Source organism: Halyomorpha halys, unplaced genomic scaffold (genome assembly GCF_000696795.3).
Source record: "Halyomorpha halys isolate HHAL.00 unplaced genomic scaffold, Hhal_1.1 Scaffold311.1, whole genome shotgun sequence".
In the NCBI taxonomy this organism is placed as follows: Eukaryota; Metazoa; Arthropoda; class Insecta; order Hemiptera; family Pentatomidae; genus Halyomorpha; species Halyomorpha halys.
Window position 1 is genome coordinate 470,159 of NW_027106659.1, and position 17,082 is coordinate 487,240.

A 17,082-nucleotide genomic window follows, 5' to 3' on the forward strand; every position below is an offset into this window, starting at 1 on the left:
CGAATTCTTCTCATATTCAATCCTTACAATCCAAAACCCTTCGTAAAATCCTCAATGCTCCTTACTTTGTCACAAATAAAGACCTTAATGTTCCCTATGTAACCGATCTAGCCCGAACCAGATATCACTCCTTCCATTATAAACTCCCTAACCACTCAGACCCCCTAGTTTCTAACCTTGCATCCTCTTCCATTCCTGACAACCCTCCGAGGCGCCTGAAAAGAAGATGGCCACGAGACCAGCTAATGTAAAATGTCCATTAGAGTGCTACCTATGAGTAGTTTCTCTACACGCCTGTAACACTCCAATTAAACTTAGATCAGATTTACTAAATGAATTACAAGTTGTAAATAGCAATAAATAAATATTTTTAAAAAATTCAAATTTCATCCACAGAAACAAATCATTATTATTTTTAAAAAACTGTCAACAATAATAATGGCTCAAAAGACAGTCCTTTATGTAAACTCAATTAACTTAAGTTTAGATAAAATACATAGGTGACATGTAAAAGTGTCTTGATTTCCTCGATTATGTTTTCTCATTAGTGTAATTGCAGTGAATTTGTTTGTTTTTTTTTCAAAATGAACAAGAGAAGCCTGTATTTCTCCCATTGAGAGGAAGAAATTTTCTTAGGATTGGTAAAAAAACATAGCAGTACCATCGAAAATTTAAAAAAACTGACAATTTTACATCCAAAAAAAAATAGACTGGAAAGAAAAGAAATAATGCAATACCACCTTCGCCTGATAACAGATCAAAGTACCTATGGAAGGTTATATACCTGGATGGAAGGTTATACCTTCACCTGATAACAGATCAAAGTACCTATGGAAGGTTATATACCTGAATGGAAGGTTATACCTTCACCTGAAAACAGATCAAAGTACCTATGGAAGGTTATATACCTGGATGGAAGGTTACCACCTTCACCTGATAACAGATCAAAGTACCTATGGAAGGTTATATACCTGGATGGAAGGTTATACCTTCACCTGATAACAGATCAAAGTACCTATGGAAGGTTATATACCTGAATGGAAGGTTATACCTTCACCTGATAACAGATCAAAGTACCTATGGAAGGTTATATACCTGGATGGAAGGTTATACCTTCACCTGATAACAGATCAAAGTACCTATGGAAGGTTATATACCTGGATGGAAGGTTATACCTTCACCTGATAACAGATCGAAGTACCTATGGAAGGTTACCACCTTCGCCTGATAACAGATCAAAGTACCTATGGAAGGTTACTTTTACAGTTATCTACTTAAACGCAGATTTGCTCTAATCTCAGTTTACACCTCCGGACTCAAAATAGCTCCTTGAATGGATAGCTCATATGTAACATTAAATATAACAGGTAACCTTAAAATACCAAAGGTAGTAAAAGGTAAGACACAACACGAATTACTTTTCTTTTTTCACAGTAATGTACTTACTAATTCACTTTTTATTTCTATTTTAGAGGGTTCGGAAAAAAAAAAAAAAGTCTCAGTTTAACGGGCTATCATTGGTCGGTAAAGTTTACCGCCTGACCATAATTGGAGGTTAACTTCTCTGATGCAACGTATAATTATTGAGTTTACTCGAAATTTTAATCAATATATAATATATATAAAATATAATTAGTTTGAACTGTGATGGTCCAACCGGCCTTATATGTACGATTTATATATACAAATATTTTGGTGTAAGATATTTTTTATTATATGAAGGGAAAAGATATCGAAACTTTGCCATTCTATGTACGATTATTAATATACAGACTACAAAATGCAGCTTGTCTCCTAGAGTGTCCTTCCACAACTATGTTCGACTAATTTCTATATAATGACTCATATTTCTTAAATAAGGAGATATTTATGTGCCATACAAAGTATATAAATTGGGACTCTTTAGAGATAGTAGTCCATAAAAGGAAAATTGGAAATAGATTAACCCAAGATTTGTGTGACAGCACTTATTGGGCCCATAATGCATACAATAGCTAGTTTTATTGATGGGCAATTAACACCTTCGACATTTGGCGGTTGTAAAAAGGGGGAAGAAATTATTACAACCCCAGAAAGGATTATTTAAAAAGAGAAAATTGTGTAAGCTTTAGTTATGTTCTGGACCTTGAGGGTTTTCAGTTCCATATACTTGTGTCTGAGTTATGTTTTCATTGTAGATCGTTTGTGTGGTCAACACTTAGACTATTATGAAACAGGATTTATAAAGCTATAAGCTGCCCTGTAGCTCAGATGTTTAGGCCTAGGTCTATGTTCTGAGATCTGCAGGCGGCGCCGGTTCAAATCTGGCCTGAGGGCGTTAATTTTTTTCATTAAGTGGTGGTCCCACAAAATGAAAAACTTGACCCCCCCCCCCCCCCCCACTGTGGTTAGAATAGGTTGTTCAGCTGTAGATAACTAGAAAAACACCACAGATTGCCTTTAAAAAAATCTATAAGAAGGATACTCTATCACATGATACATCAAAATCTCTGTTCCACATTACATGAGTTGGTCTGTTCCAACAACTACTTTTAATTGTACAGAGCATGCGCAGTCGACATCAATGTTTGCATAACATCTCATCTGAATGGCAGATAACAGAATCCCTTTCGGGATCTACCAATAATTTTAATCATGAGAGATAGCTGACTGTGGATGACTTATACGAGGAGAAGATGGTTAGGGGTGAGGTCAAAATATAACATAAATAAGTTGAAATAACTTATTTAATCGTGCCAACGTTTCGGCCAGAATTTCTACGCTTCATCAGGGCTAAGAACAGTACAAGATAACAACCAATAAATACAAAAAATAAACAGAATGACATAAAGTAAATAATTGTACAGAACGAAATTAAAGGAATGAAAGAAGTGGAAAATAAAATAACTAAAAAAAAAAAAACTTTTTTACTTACTTATTCAATTCCAGAATTTCTAGCCTTCATCAGGGCTTAGGACAAACCCTAATGAAGGCTAGAAATTCTGGCCGAAACGTTGGCACGATCAAATAAGTTATTTCAACTTATTTGTGTTATAAATATAAGGGTTGCGGTAAAAGAAAAGAAGAACAAATAGTTTAAAACTATTTGAATGTCCGACGTTTCGCCCCACTTTGCAGGGCTAAAAAGATACAAAAAAAAACTGAGAATATTACTACAATAAGGTAATTTAAGCCAGGATAAATATTATGTAAAAATAAAGTGATAATAAATTACATATAAATAAAAGGAAGGAAGACATAAAGTAGTATCAGTATAAAATAAACTAGAATAAAAAATAAGTAACAATGCCAAGAGTAAACATTTTTTAAAAATACATAAAATATACAGTTAAGAAAGTGTAGAAGATGTACTTAAAACAAAAACTAAAAAAAACAGGGAAAAAAAAAAAAAAGAAAAAAAAAAGAAGAATTAATAGTAATATAAAAAAAAAAGTAGATATTAATAAACGTCTAAGTCTTAAATAGTTTTAAACTATTTGTTCTTTTTTTGACCGCAACCTTGACCATCTTATATTTAAATCTTTACAGTCAACTATATATACATATATTTGTGTTATATTTTGACCGCACCCCCAATCATCTTCTCCTCGTATACTAATATTTTTTTTTAAGTTGTTACTTCCATATTCTTTACCTTCCTTTCCATTCACCCACAAGGTTTGAGGGCTGGCCCCTCAGGTTTGTTGCCTCCTAGATCAGCGTAATGGTAACCTCTGGTAGTGTAACAATTTCCTTAACAATGCCTGGACACTTGTTTTCTCCAGCAATGTGGTAATTTGGAAAAACAGGTGTAACCCCCTCTATCTCATTCCTACCTATCATCTTAAATTAGTAACACTGAGAATATGAATGAATACACAATATAAATGCTTTCTGATAGTTCATATTAAACCACCCTCCACGCGGTCTGAAAGCATTTGATCTTCTTGCATAGCTGCTGCTGGTTCATACAAGATTCCTGTTATATGGAAATACTTTTTTAATCTAATAACATTCAACCATATTATTTTTATATGAATAATTTTCTTTTGAGTAAAAGTAATGCTAACTAACCATTGTGAACAATACAAGTTTTCAACCTTGCAATTAAAATTAGTTTCTTACCAATTAAAATTATTTTTACCCGTAGATAATGTACTGTGAAATGTACAGTATAGATTTTTATAGCACAAATCTCTGAAAAATTGAAATTTTTATGAGAGAAAAACAACTTAAAAATAGAAAAGTAATTTCAAGGTAGTTAATGTTGAAAATTAATTTCCAATCGACTCCCAAAGAAGAAATTGTGTTGGAAAAATTTCTTCTTATATTGATAAAATCTGAGCTCATTATTTATTAATAAAGCTATCATCTAATTAATAAAGTTGTCATAAATTATTTACAACACAAGAATTTATTGCTACCTCTACCTCTACTTCAAAATATTAATTTTTTTAATTATAGTGATGTTAGAAATAAACGGAACAGAACCGATAATGGTGTCAGGAGGACCCCTCAAGGAGACATACACCTTTCAGCAGCTCCATTTTCATTGGGGCGCTGACGATTCTTCTGGCAGTGAAGACATGATCAACAATCACAGGTAAATATTGTAATAATTATTTTTAATTTAAAATAAATAAAAAGATAATTTTATAGTTTTTAACTTAATTCTCATTTCTAAGATTAGCTCGGGTTTAAATGAAAGCTTTAATATTAAATAGATAGTAGAATTTTATTTAAATTTTACAACATGATTGTTGACTCTTAATCTCAGGGCGGGTTTCTAGGCAATCAAAACAATAAATTAAATTATTAACTACCTTTATAAATATACTTAAAATTCTAGGTTGTACAACACTAACCAATTTCATAGAATCTTTTTTTGATGATGGAAGGTTTTCTTTTTCTTCTTTCCCAATAAACTAACACTTGCATACTGACAACATTAATACTTTGTCTAAGTATCAAAGTAAATTCTGTTATTATGAATATGGAAATCCTGACTAAAAATTCAAGAAATCTTGTTAGTGAATAGAAGAACATAGAGTGAAAGATCAAGAATATGTGGATTTTTTTTTGTTTCTAAGGATTTGAATCAGTCAGATACTAAAACATAGGTGAATAAAAACATTGGGAGTAAAATAAATGAGAGTAGAGAAGATTATATTCTCTTATAATATAATTATATATTCTTATCTTAATTTTTAAAAAAGTATCTAATTAATTTCCTTCTCAGTATTGTATTTTTATAGTTTTTTTTAAGTGTTTTATTTTAAAATTTAACATTATGATTTTCAGTTTTCCAATGGAGCTGCATATGGTATTTTTTAAAAGTGCCTACCAAACTTTTGAAAAGTCCTTGCATCACAAAGATGGCTTGACAGTCGTATCACTATTTTTTGAGGTAAAAAGAGTTAAAAATTATTTCTTATTCATTATTATATTAAATGGTTTAATTATTTCTTATTAATTAATTATTACCTTATTTATTTATCATTATTTATCTTATCTTATTTATTTATTACCTTATTAATTATTAATTCTTATTTTTATTAATTATTTCTTATTATTATAAAAAAATATTTATTACGTTAATTTTTTGTTTACTATTTCTAATGTTGCCATATAGATTAGTACTCGGGACAACAAGGCCTATTCCGAGCTGGTAGATTCGCTCAAGATGATAATTCTTCCTAATCAACAGGTTGAATTGCCATATTTACTTCCTCTCGACTTTTTCCTTCCAAAAAACAAACAGAACTACTTCACGTACAACGGATCTCTGACAACCCCTCCATGCTTGGAAGTTGTTACTTGGATTCAGTTCAAACATCCCGTTTTACTTTCTCACAATCAGGTAAATTTATAAACATAAAATAATACAGAAGTAAAATTTTTGTACATTTTAAAAAAAAATTTCCTTAAAATTAATCAAATAGGAGTCATAATAATAATGGGAGGGTTGATGCTGGAACCACTAAACTAGGGTTCAGAAGTTCCATATTGATGGGTTATTACGTGAATAATATATATTTGTACAATATATAAATGAGAACAGGGAGCTCAATACTTACTTTCAGGCTGTGAGTCAACCTTGTGGGTTCGGGAACGTTCTGAGGCACACACAACCTCTAGAAAAACTAGTACCCTTAATTGAGGGGAAAAAACTGGCAGTTGAGCAGGATGTTGAACAAATCACCTCCTTGCATGACTGTTGTTCTAGAAACAGTACTTCCAAACAAAGTACTAGACTCCTTACTCTTCATGGATTGTAGCAGTTAAGATATTAATTTTAAATTAATAATATATAAATCTAGACGAAAAATCAGGATCCTAACATATCTGTTGCTTGGAGCAATGACAACTAACGTTTAAATTCAAATTCAGAAATTGAAGTAAGATAAACTGTCAGTTGAATAATAATGTAGGTGAAAACAAGTTTTAATAAGGGCATTCATCTTAAATCCTTGCTGGATAATAACTGTAGAGTATTCGCCTACAGTCGAGTAGAGGATATAGAATAGAGGATCCTTGTGGAAGGAAAAAGATGACTGAAGAGTATTCCTATGGTTAGGCTCAAAGATATTTAGAACAGAGGAGAAACCCAAAGGAGAAATAGTGAAGCAACACTGATTTAGTATCAAAACTATGGTAAAATTACCTGTTACACTAATATGTGTGTGTTTATGCACTATCCCCGTCGAAGTGGGTGAGTCCATTTTGGATTAGTTATTGAAATGAAATCTTGGCTGGGTGGGAGAATGCCATCGATAGACACTATTCACAAAGGATCAGAAAACACTATTTTACTCTTTATTTATTCAAACAATACACTTATGAATATAACAATATATTATCTTGTACTAGAGTGCTACCAATGGGTAGTTTCTATACACGCCTGTGTCACTCTATTATAACCTAAAATAAAATTTATTGGATGTATGTATATGAATGTACAGTTGTAAATAAATAAAAAAAATACTATCCTGTTATTAAATCAGTCAATTTAAAATATTTAATATAAATTAATGTGAGAATTTTTATTCTTGAATTGTGATTTACCTCTTGGCCACTTTGATGCTGTAACGACTATTGCGGCAGCTCTTACCATTACGGTTTTATCGAAAAATTGGCATTAAATTAATTGAACTTTAGGTTTTTAAAAGTGCAAAAGAAATTTTAAATTAATTTAGTCTATTATCTATTCCATTTGATTTGCATATTTTTACCTCCTCTCAAAAAAAATACTCATAAGATTTTGGTTAATGACGGTAGCAGGTAATAATTTGGTATCCATGACAGTAGCAGGTAATAATTTGGTATCCATGAAAGTAGCAGGTAATAATTTGGTATCCATGACAGTAGCAGGTAATAATTTGGTATCCATGAAAGTAGCAGGTAATAATTTGGTATCCATGACAGTAGCAGGTAATAATTTGGTATCCATGAAAGTAGCAGTTAATAATTTGGTATCCATGACAGTAGCAGGTAATAATTTGGTATCCATGAAAGTAGCAGGTAATATTTTGGTATCCATGACAGTAGCAGGTAATAATTTGGTATCCATGAAAGTAGCAGGTAATAATTTGGTATCCATGACAGTAGCAGGTAATAATTTGGTATCCATGAAAGTAGCAGGTAATAATTTGATATCCATGACAGTATCAGGTAATAATCTGGTATCCATGACAGCAGCAGGCTACTTTAAGAATTTTATCTCTATTCTGCTTTAAGAGAGATTATGAACACATAAATCTTAATTAATATTAATGTGGTACATATATTTTCTATTTTCTGATATTTTTATTCTGTCTTGGAGTTGGATTCATTCAGGAAGTTGCAGTCTGAGACTGGCTATCTCACCCACAACGCTCGGCCTCTTCAACCGCTCCACGGCCGGCAAGTACTCTACAACACAGCCGACCTCAAATCACATGCTTCACAACGTTATCCTCAAATAGATGTGGTATTGGTAACACTCCTTGTACTACTTATATATTCCAGTCAGTCCTCTTAGTAACAATTAGGTTATTTCTTGTACAAAAATTAAACCACGAGCTGTTAAATGTTTTGTTGAAATTTATTTTATGTTTTTTAAATAATCTGTATCAGTCTGTAAATAATTGTAAATCTTAAAAAGATTATTTGAGTTCAATATTTTTTATTTTGTGTTTGATTACAGAAATAAATCTTTTTATCCAATAATTGGAAAGAGTGCAACATAAATTTAATATAGTATTTAAATAATAAATGATAGTTTTCCGAAACTTAAAAAATAAATAAGAATTGAAAATGGATTTAATTAATAATAATTTGACATTAATCTCATAAACCGTTTCAGATCTTGTTGCCCGCTGTTCTTCCGAGACTCAATTTTAACTCTAGATTTTACATATTGAAATCTACATCTAGAATTACAGAGTTGGTTAATACATTTTTTTTTTAATGATACCATAAAAATAGTTACTACCTTAAAAATTAGGTTTATAAAATTAAAAAAATATATAAATCTTTAAGAATTGAAGTTTTTTAAAATTAATGTTGATTGACTATTAGTTCCTGTTACTGCTTCGAATCTTAGATGATTGTTCTCAATTTTAACTTTAGATTTATGGAGAAAATTATATAAAAAATTTTTTTATATTAACATAAAAATGGTGTATTAAAATGAATTTATATTTTTAAATCAATAGACTTCAGTGTATATTTCAGATGCTTTATTTAATAAGATAAAATTATAAATTAAATTATAATATTCGAAAGTTTAATGTTTGAAATTAGGTAGGGTGGGGTGGTTATTTTCAGCTCTGTTACTTTTTTGGTACATTCTTAAAATTCCTTAAAAAATAACTGGAAATCAAAATGTTGAATTTGACTGATGAACATTTATGGTTTTTATTACAAAAATTGTACGTTTTTGATTTTTGGAAGTTAATGAAGGGTTTTATTTTACTACCTAACGGACTCATCTTGTTTGACAAACCAGCCATCTTAAAAAGATTAGTTAAAACATTGTTATTATTTATTATATATAAAAATAATTGTGGCTATAATGAAATAAATATAGATTTAAATTCATTAATTTTACTATGATTTTATTAACCCATGATCATTTTGTGACGTTGATTTTTAAACTGTATTAAGAAGTTTAATGGTGCCTTTCTTATTTATTTTTAAACAACACATGTTCTTAGTATACAACTCAAATAAATCTAAATAATAAATATGTATTCCAAATTTTGAGTATTTTATAAAGAAAACAGTTATTGTATATTACATAATGGGTTAATGTCTTCATGTGACAGCGAAACTCTGGTATGGAATTTATTTTAATGTAAGGATTAAAAAAATAAATAAATTAGGTATGTTTGTATATAAATCATGTTATTTTGTATGTTTGTGTTAGTATTTTAGAATTTACTGTTGTTGCTAACTATTTTCATAATGTAAATAAAGTTATTTTTAAAACTTCTGTTTATCCTTTTTAAGCTCCTCCCATTTTAAGAATCAAATTTCATTAATCATCGAAGGTACATAGAATTATTTATTTATCAGAGATAACTTTTTTGAACTTGCCAAGATAATAATTTTTGTTGCTATGTATCGACAATACTGGGTTGAGAAAAAAGAAGTTCATTTAGTTTAATTAAGTAGATATATTGAACATTTATTATAGCAGTTACCGACTAGCCGGTAGAAGGCCATTGAGATAAAACACCTGGTCAGACCATTCAGCAAAGCCGCCCCGGACTAATTGGAACTAAAGGTTTATCGAGGATAAACCAGGATAAATAAGTTTTCACTTAAATATTTTACTTTTATTAACAATATTATGATACAATCTATTTATATAATATTAAAAAATAAATTTATATTTACACAGTGTATTTTATTTTATAATTTTAGGCATAATTACTCTGGTGTTTAATTATATTATCCTTTCCATCAATTAATTTAAAATTAATAAAATTGTTTTTATTTTTATTTTATGTCCTCGATCACTTATCAGAGCTTTGGAATTTCTAGTTTATGAAATCACTGTTTTTTTAACCTTACTTTAATCCTGTTAGGAATTTCAATGAATAGTTAAAACAACAAGACACTTCATGTTGATTTTCCTCGTAATAAATTTATTTAAAGATCATGGAGAGGTTTCAAGTTTAATTAAGATAAGTGCTACATTATTTTTCAATAAGGAAATCCTACAGCTTTTCCAATTTTTTAATTATAATTTGATTGTGTGTTAATGGTTCTGATGAGTAGGAAAAAAAAGTACAAACTCATTTTCCCTCGATGATTTCAATAAAACTAATTTTAAAAATTGATTAAATAATAAAAGATTGAAATTCAAAAGTAAAAAAGGTACCTCTACACGTTTGCCAAACTATGGCAAGTTCGCGCATGCACAAGTGAGTGGATGAGTTATTTGGAATGGTTGTTCCATTACAATCCATTGAGCATCAATTATTGGGTACAAATCAAGGGGTGTTTATGGCGCACTAACTGCTACGTTTATCTGTCATATGTATACACCTTGACGATGAATTGTCGCAAAATATCAACCTTACCAAATGCAATGTTGATATTTGTTCATATTAACAATGTTCCTGTATATTTATTCAAAAAATTAAAACTATGTCAGCCCCGGGCCCCAGAACTTAAAATTGTATCAGTCCCGGGCCCCCAAAATAATCCATACATGGCCCCAAACACCAATCCATTATGGTTCTCAAAAACAAATTCACCCGATACCTTAAAATTGTATCCCCCCGGATCCTAAAAATAACCAGCCAAATATAAATCCTACCTGGAAGCATTGAAATTTCATCATCTTCAAGCTTCAAGCACCCAGGTTATTTGCATTCCATACAAGGGATAAGGGCAGATAGTATAGATTCGAGAAGCTTGGTTAGTAACATCAAGTTTGTTGCCATTCCACTAAAGATTCAAAAAATGTTACATTGCCCCTTCATCCACATACCTCACCAATTATACATTTAACAATCTTTTGCTGCCTCCTCTTTCAGTAAACCTTGGAGCAAACGCCTGAGTCAATTTTGATGGAAGTGTGAATGTTATTATGCAATTAAAACCAAAATATTTCTGAAAAAAATTATATCTAGTGAAAAAAAAGACTGGATAAATGATGTTTAACTTTTCAGTACTGTTAAACCAACAAGCCGGTTAGTGTTCGAACAAGCTTTCCATTTATTATGAATCCAGAGACCTTTCACACAAATGCTTACTGTTCTATATCTAATTTACAACTAAGCGTCAGGCGAAATGACAGTGAAGGTGTCTTTATGATTCGGGTCAGTATGGCTTTTGAATGATGACTTTCATTCCGAATGACCGTATAGGGTTCCATTTTTATCCCATGTTTATCTAGCTAACATCAATATTTTTATCTATTTTAAATATTACAGGTCTGTTCCAACAACGACTTCTGACTATCCAGGAACTCTACGGAGCTTGCGCAGTACACGATTTGGGAGGGGGGAACACGTACTACGCATGCTCCCTACAGTTCTGGAAAGTCAGAAATCGTTGTTGGAACAGACCTTATGTATTGGCCTTCTCTTTCAGTCATCCTTGGAGCAAGCGCCAAAGTCAATTTTGATGGAAATTTTATGATGTAATAAAAACCAAAGGGAGGCGCGGTAGCCCCGGGGTAAGGCTCGAGGCTACTAACTCCAAGGACTCGATTTTGAATCCGGCTGGGCAGAAAATTAGTTTCTGTTACACTGTAGCCCTCCTTCTGGAGCCCTCCTGGGGTCCACCTAGCCTCATAAATTGGGTACTCTTAATTGGGTAAAAATCTGATTCTGACCAAATCACCTCCTTGTAAAACCGTTGGCTTATTAACAGTACTTCCTTACAAAGTACTAAGCCCCTGACCATTCATGGGTTGTAGTGGTACAGATTTCAATAACAACCAAAATAATTCTGAAAAAAGTCATATAAAGTGAAAAAACATCATCATGATAATTATTTTATCCCCTTTACCGCTTGCGCAGTGTGGGTTTACAATTTGCAGAGTCTGGACCCGATATCTAGCTCTTGGACCATCTCCCTTCACTTACTCCAGTACGTATCCCACCTCCTTAACACACTCCTCCCAGGAAATGCGTGGTCTTCCTCTTGGCCTTCTTCCCACCACGCGAGTCTCATATGTCTTTCTGGCAGTTCTGGTCCATCCGAAGGTGTCCGAACCATCTTAGCTTGTGCCCCTCTAGGATGCTCTCAGCCGGTTTGACTCCGAGGTTAGTCCGAATGGTACTATTCCGTACTCTCTCTCTTGTCGTGTCCTTCCTTCCACCTTACGAAGGCACCGCATCTCCATGGATCGGATACGGCACTTGTGTTTCGAAGTGAGGGTCCACGATTCTGAAGAATAGGGAGGAACGTGGATTTGTCGATCATTGTAAAAAAAAAAAAAAAAACTGAATAAATAATATTTAAGAAGGAAATGTTCGGGGTGCGGTCAAAAAGAAACAAAAAATAGTTTCCAATTTTGTCGTCATTCCCCCCCCCTTTTCAGGACGCCATGAGGGCTAAAAAAGAGACAAAACAACTAAAAACATGTTGACAATGAAGAATAAAAGCATGATAATACATCTTACATTTTCAACATATTTTGGGTTGCTTTGTAATTTTTTTTAGCCCTGTTAAGTGAGGCGAAATATCGGCAAATAAATATTTGAAAACTATTTTTTTATTGACCCCTGAATATCTCATTCAGTTATTGTCAATCATTTTTATATTGTAAATAATGTTTAACATTTCAGTACTGTTAAACCAAAAAGCTTTCTGTCAATCATGAATAGAAAGAGACATTGGACACGGTTATATTATTGTTCCATATCTCATATAAAAGTAAGCCTCAATCGGACTGATGTGGGGGCCTTCATGATTGATGTCAGTTTGGTTTTTGAATGATGACTGTCAATCCGATTGACTCTGTCAGTCCCTTTCGAAGGGTTCATTTTACCATTACTATTCAAGTAAGGTTAGGATGTTTAAGCTTACACACTTTAATATTAATTTAAACAGAAAATTTAGCTTCTGTTTAATCTTTACCTTTGAACAGCCCTGCAGAGTGGGGCGAAACGTCGGAAAATAAATAGTTGTAAACTATTTTTGTTTCTCTTTTGACTGCAATCCTGACCATCTTCTTATATTTAAACTGAAAATGTTTAAAAATTCAACTTTTGGTGCCGTTTATAGGTATTTTTTAAAATCTTGAGGTCTTTATTAATTGTTCTGTTATCTGATGTAGAATTGTAAAGTTTATTATTTTAATTCCAAAGGATGTCATGAAGCATTCCATCTGGTATAATGAGTGCAACATAAAGTAATTGTTTTTCATAATGAATTTAGTAATGGAACATTTCTTCAACCTTTGCATCTGGCAGAGATTACACTTCTCTCTTGTTCAAAAAACAGGCCCACATTTGAACATTAAGCTATAAAACAATGGAAAAGGCTTTCACTAAAGATAAATTATGAAAGGAATATGGTCCGGGTGCGGTCAAAAAAAAAAAAAACTCAAATAGTAGAATATACTATTTATTGAGCCAATGTTTCGCCCCACGTTGCAGGGCTTCGTCAGGGCTATTTTGACGGGAGTCAAAACAAAAAAAAATGATCTACTGCCAACAAGAATGGTGCACCATCCGCAAAGATTGTATTGGTGAAGGCTTACGGTGCTGGTGATTTTATCTTTTTTACTGACTATGAAAGTCGTACAGATAAAAATCTAATAGAAAACCCAATGGCTGCTTTAACTTTTTACTGGCCCTCTTTTAATAGACAAGGAATTGAAGGAACTGTGAAGAAAGTTAGTGAAGAAGTGTCTCTGAAGTACTTCAACTGCATGTCAATTGAAAGTAGAATACGTGCTGTTATACATTTTCAAAGTTGTATTGTTCCTAATAGGGATTTATTGGTCAAGAGATTCAAAGAACTTGATATAACAAAACCTGCATCATGGGGAGGATATGTTTTGTGTCATGAACTTATTTAATTTTGGCAAGGTCAGGAAAACAAAATACATGACAGGATAGTGTACTCTAAAGGTACTGGAGAATGGAAAATTTACAGGCTAGCATTTCATCAAATAGATGAAGATTGTTTAGAAAAATTCCACAATTTTTACTTAATTTTTTATATAGTATAGTGATATGTATGAGAGGCACCAGCTGGAGTTTTTTAACTTAAAATAATTTCTTTTGTCGGCATGCCAAAGATACCGCCGGACGTATGCAAATATCAGATCTAATAACAGATCTAAAGAAATGTATAAAAGTATATAGATAACAGATGGTTTGCACCCTCTAGGAACGGTTGACCGTGTAGGCAGAGTTAAACAAACAAACAGCCCTTATCTTGCACGTGGCCAGTTTAGATATTAGAAAGTACAGAGAAATAGCCGCCGTATTTGATAATAAATAAACACCCCTTATCTCACGCGGGGCCTCTCTAAAAACCTCGGGAAAAATACAATAAACCGCCAGAAGCCAGCTTTCTTCAAAGAAGAAACTTTTAAAGATGAAAGGTAGGAAAAAGACCGACTTTCGTCGAAGGTCATTGGACCTTCTCACCCCCTCTAAAAATAGAGGAACCAATCAAAGGACAGAAATCAAAAGAAGGAGGAGTCAGAAGGAGAGGGGAGAAAATTAACAAAAGGGTTTGGACACAGTCATAGTAGAGGAACAGTCGGACCCGGAGTTGGAGAAGACACAGAGTTTGGTGGAGAGTCTCAGAGGGATACAGCCTAAGAGAGCCGGACAGAAGAGACACAGTCTGGGAGAGATGAACACCTGAAGACAGGCCAGAGGAAGAGAGAGCAGCAGCCAGGAGGCGGATATGGACGCTCTTCCGCGACAACCGCCAAGCCGACCGATGTACCGAAACAAGTAAGACCTTTTCTGATGTAATTAGAATGGCAGTAGTAGAATTAATAACATAGAGTCAGTATAAATATTAAATATCTCAACTGGTACTTCTCAATTCATTCTCTTATAATTAAAGTATAAGGATATAAGTTTACCATGCTCTCTCATAATAGTATTCTTGGTAATATATATACAATTGTAAATATAAAATATGTAACAAAGACTTTACTTTATAATTAATAATCCCTGCATGCCACCTCATATATAATAGCATAGTAAATTGGTGAACACGATACCGTTGGAAAGGAACTCCAATCATTAATTATGATATTCATATTTAGCATACCACGGCTAGGGGACCAGATGGTATCTAGGGGTTGAATTAAATATAGCGCATCCCTTTTCAGTCGGTTCCCATCAGGAACTGATAGAGATACACAATATAAATACAAAATATAAATACATTAATATATGAATAAATTTCAATATAATACCTGTACGGGGAACCCCTAGTCGGGCTTAGAAACCACGAAGCCCCGTACACGGCAATAGTTAGATTCCATAAAAATATAGTTAAATATGTTGGAATTACAGATTTAGACAATCGAACACAATAAATAATTTTATAGAGAGACAAAGGATCATTTTGCACAAAATTCTAATTTGATGTGAGAAGAATGTGGTCAGTGAAGATCACAAATAAGTAAAACTTATTTTATGAGTGCCAACATTTCAACCAGAATTTCAGACCTTCATCAGTGCTAGTATAAAAATAAGATAAAACCATAGTTAATAAAAGTAAAAAAAGAATAACAACAAAATAAAAAATAATATAGGCACATAAGTGGTTTTGGAAGGAAATATTTAGTGCTAGTATTATAATTAAATAAAAAACAGTATGAGAACATGGTATTATTTAGATTATAAAAGAGGGAAGAAAAAGAAAATAATTTACATGAAAATTGAGAGAAAGAAAAAGTATATATAATTAATGTAAGCAAAATAATATAAATAAAGAAGTAAAATCTAAAGTTATACATATCAAACATTATACATATATAACTTGTGAAGTTGCCTTGTAAACTTTATATTAATTAATTATACATTTTCTTTCTCAAGTTTTGTCATAATTTCAATTTTAAATAATTTTCATCTTTTTACATAAATTTGCTTACTGGATTTTCAAACATTTATAATTCTAACTAGGATTTATAATTCTAATTTTACTATATTCCCAAACCGATTAAATCTTCTCATAATAATTATGCTATATATTTTATTCCAATACTACTTATGGAACTAGATTGTTTTTAATCATCTTATTATTCTGTTTTTCCTTTTATTCATTATGGATGTTATCTTGCTTTTTTCTTCTTAGGCCTGAAATTCTGCCCGAAACTTTGGGGCTAATGAAGTAAGTTTATTAAATAAATCAAAAATTCATATCCATTTTTGTCTCAACACTTTATTTTTCACCAGTCCAACGTTTCGGCCATTCTAGCCATCCTCAAGGACATCTTCAATATATTTCTTCCTCACATTAATTTAAAGTTTCTTTTGCAGGCTATTCTGCCCAGGTCATTTTCTTTATTATAAGTTAAAAGCCTATTTTTTAAAATTTAAAATCAACAAATGGTTTGTAATATGGTAGTGTATTGATTGTGGATAATCTTATAAAGAAAAATTAAATATTATTGATTTTAAATTTTAAAAAACCTTATTTTTAAAATTTAAAAAAAAATATTAATGATTAAATTTTAAAAAATAGGCTTTTAAGTTATAATAAAAAAAATGACCTGGGCAGAAGCCTGCAAAAGAAACTTTAAATTAATGTGAGGAAGAAATATATTGAAGATGTCCTTGAGGATAGCTAGAATGGCCGAAACGTTGGACTGGTGAAAAATAAAGTGTTAAGACAAAAATGGATTCGAATTCTTGATTTATTTAATAAATAATTACCTTGTCTCAAGAAATTAAAATAATATAATTGAAGTAAGTTTATTTAATTGTGTTATACCCCAACTACTGACCATACACAAATCATCTTCTCTTGGTCAACAACCAATATTCAACAAAATTCTAATTGATTTTGAAATTGTGTATTTCATGTCCCATTCTTGCCCCTAGCCATTCATTTGTATATGCACTATAAAAAAAAAAAGTCAACATTCAATTATTAATAAATTGAATTATATCAATTATT

General features: G+C 31.7%; 1 protein-coding gene across 1 annotated transcript in view; it reads left to right on the forward strand.

The window, feature by feature from the left end:
* The window catches only part of LOC106681126 (carbonic anhydrase 2), a 157,209-nt gene extending 147,759 nt beyond the window's left edge, over nucleotides 1–9,450 (forward strand). Inside the window, exons 4-8 of the mRNA XM_067045012.1 lie at nucleotides 4,444–4,582; nucleotides 5,281–5,386; nucleotides 5,612–5,839; nucleotides 7,802–7,948; nucleotides 8,324–9,450. Of these exons, the coding sequence (XP_066901113.1) occupies nucleotides 4,444–4,582; nucleotides 5,281–5,386; nucleotides 5,612–5,839; nucleotides 7,802–7,948; nucleotides 8,324–8,428 (725 nt within the window). The 3' untranslated portion in view covers nucleotides 8,429–9,450. The remainder of the gene's footprint in view (nucleotides 1–4,443; nucleotides 4,583–5,280; nucleotides 5,387–5,611; nucleotides 5,840–7,801; nucleotides 7,949–8,323) is intronic.
* The last annotated feature ends 7,632 nt before the right edge of the window (nucleotides 9,451–17,082 follow it).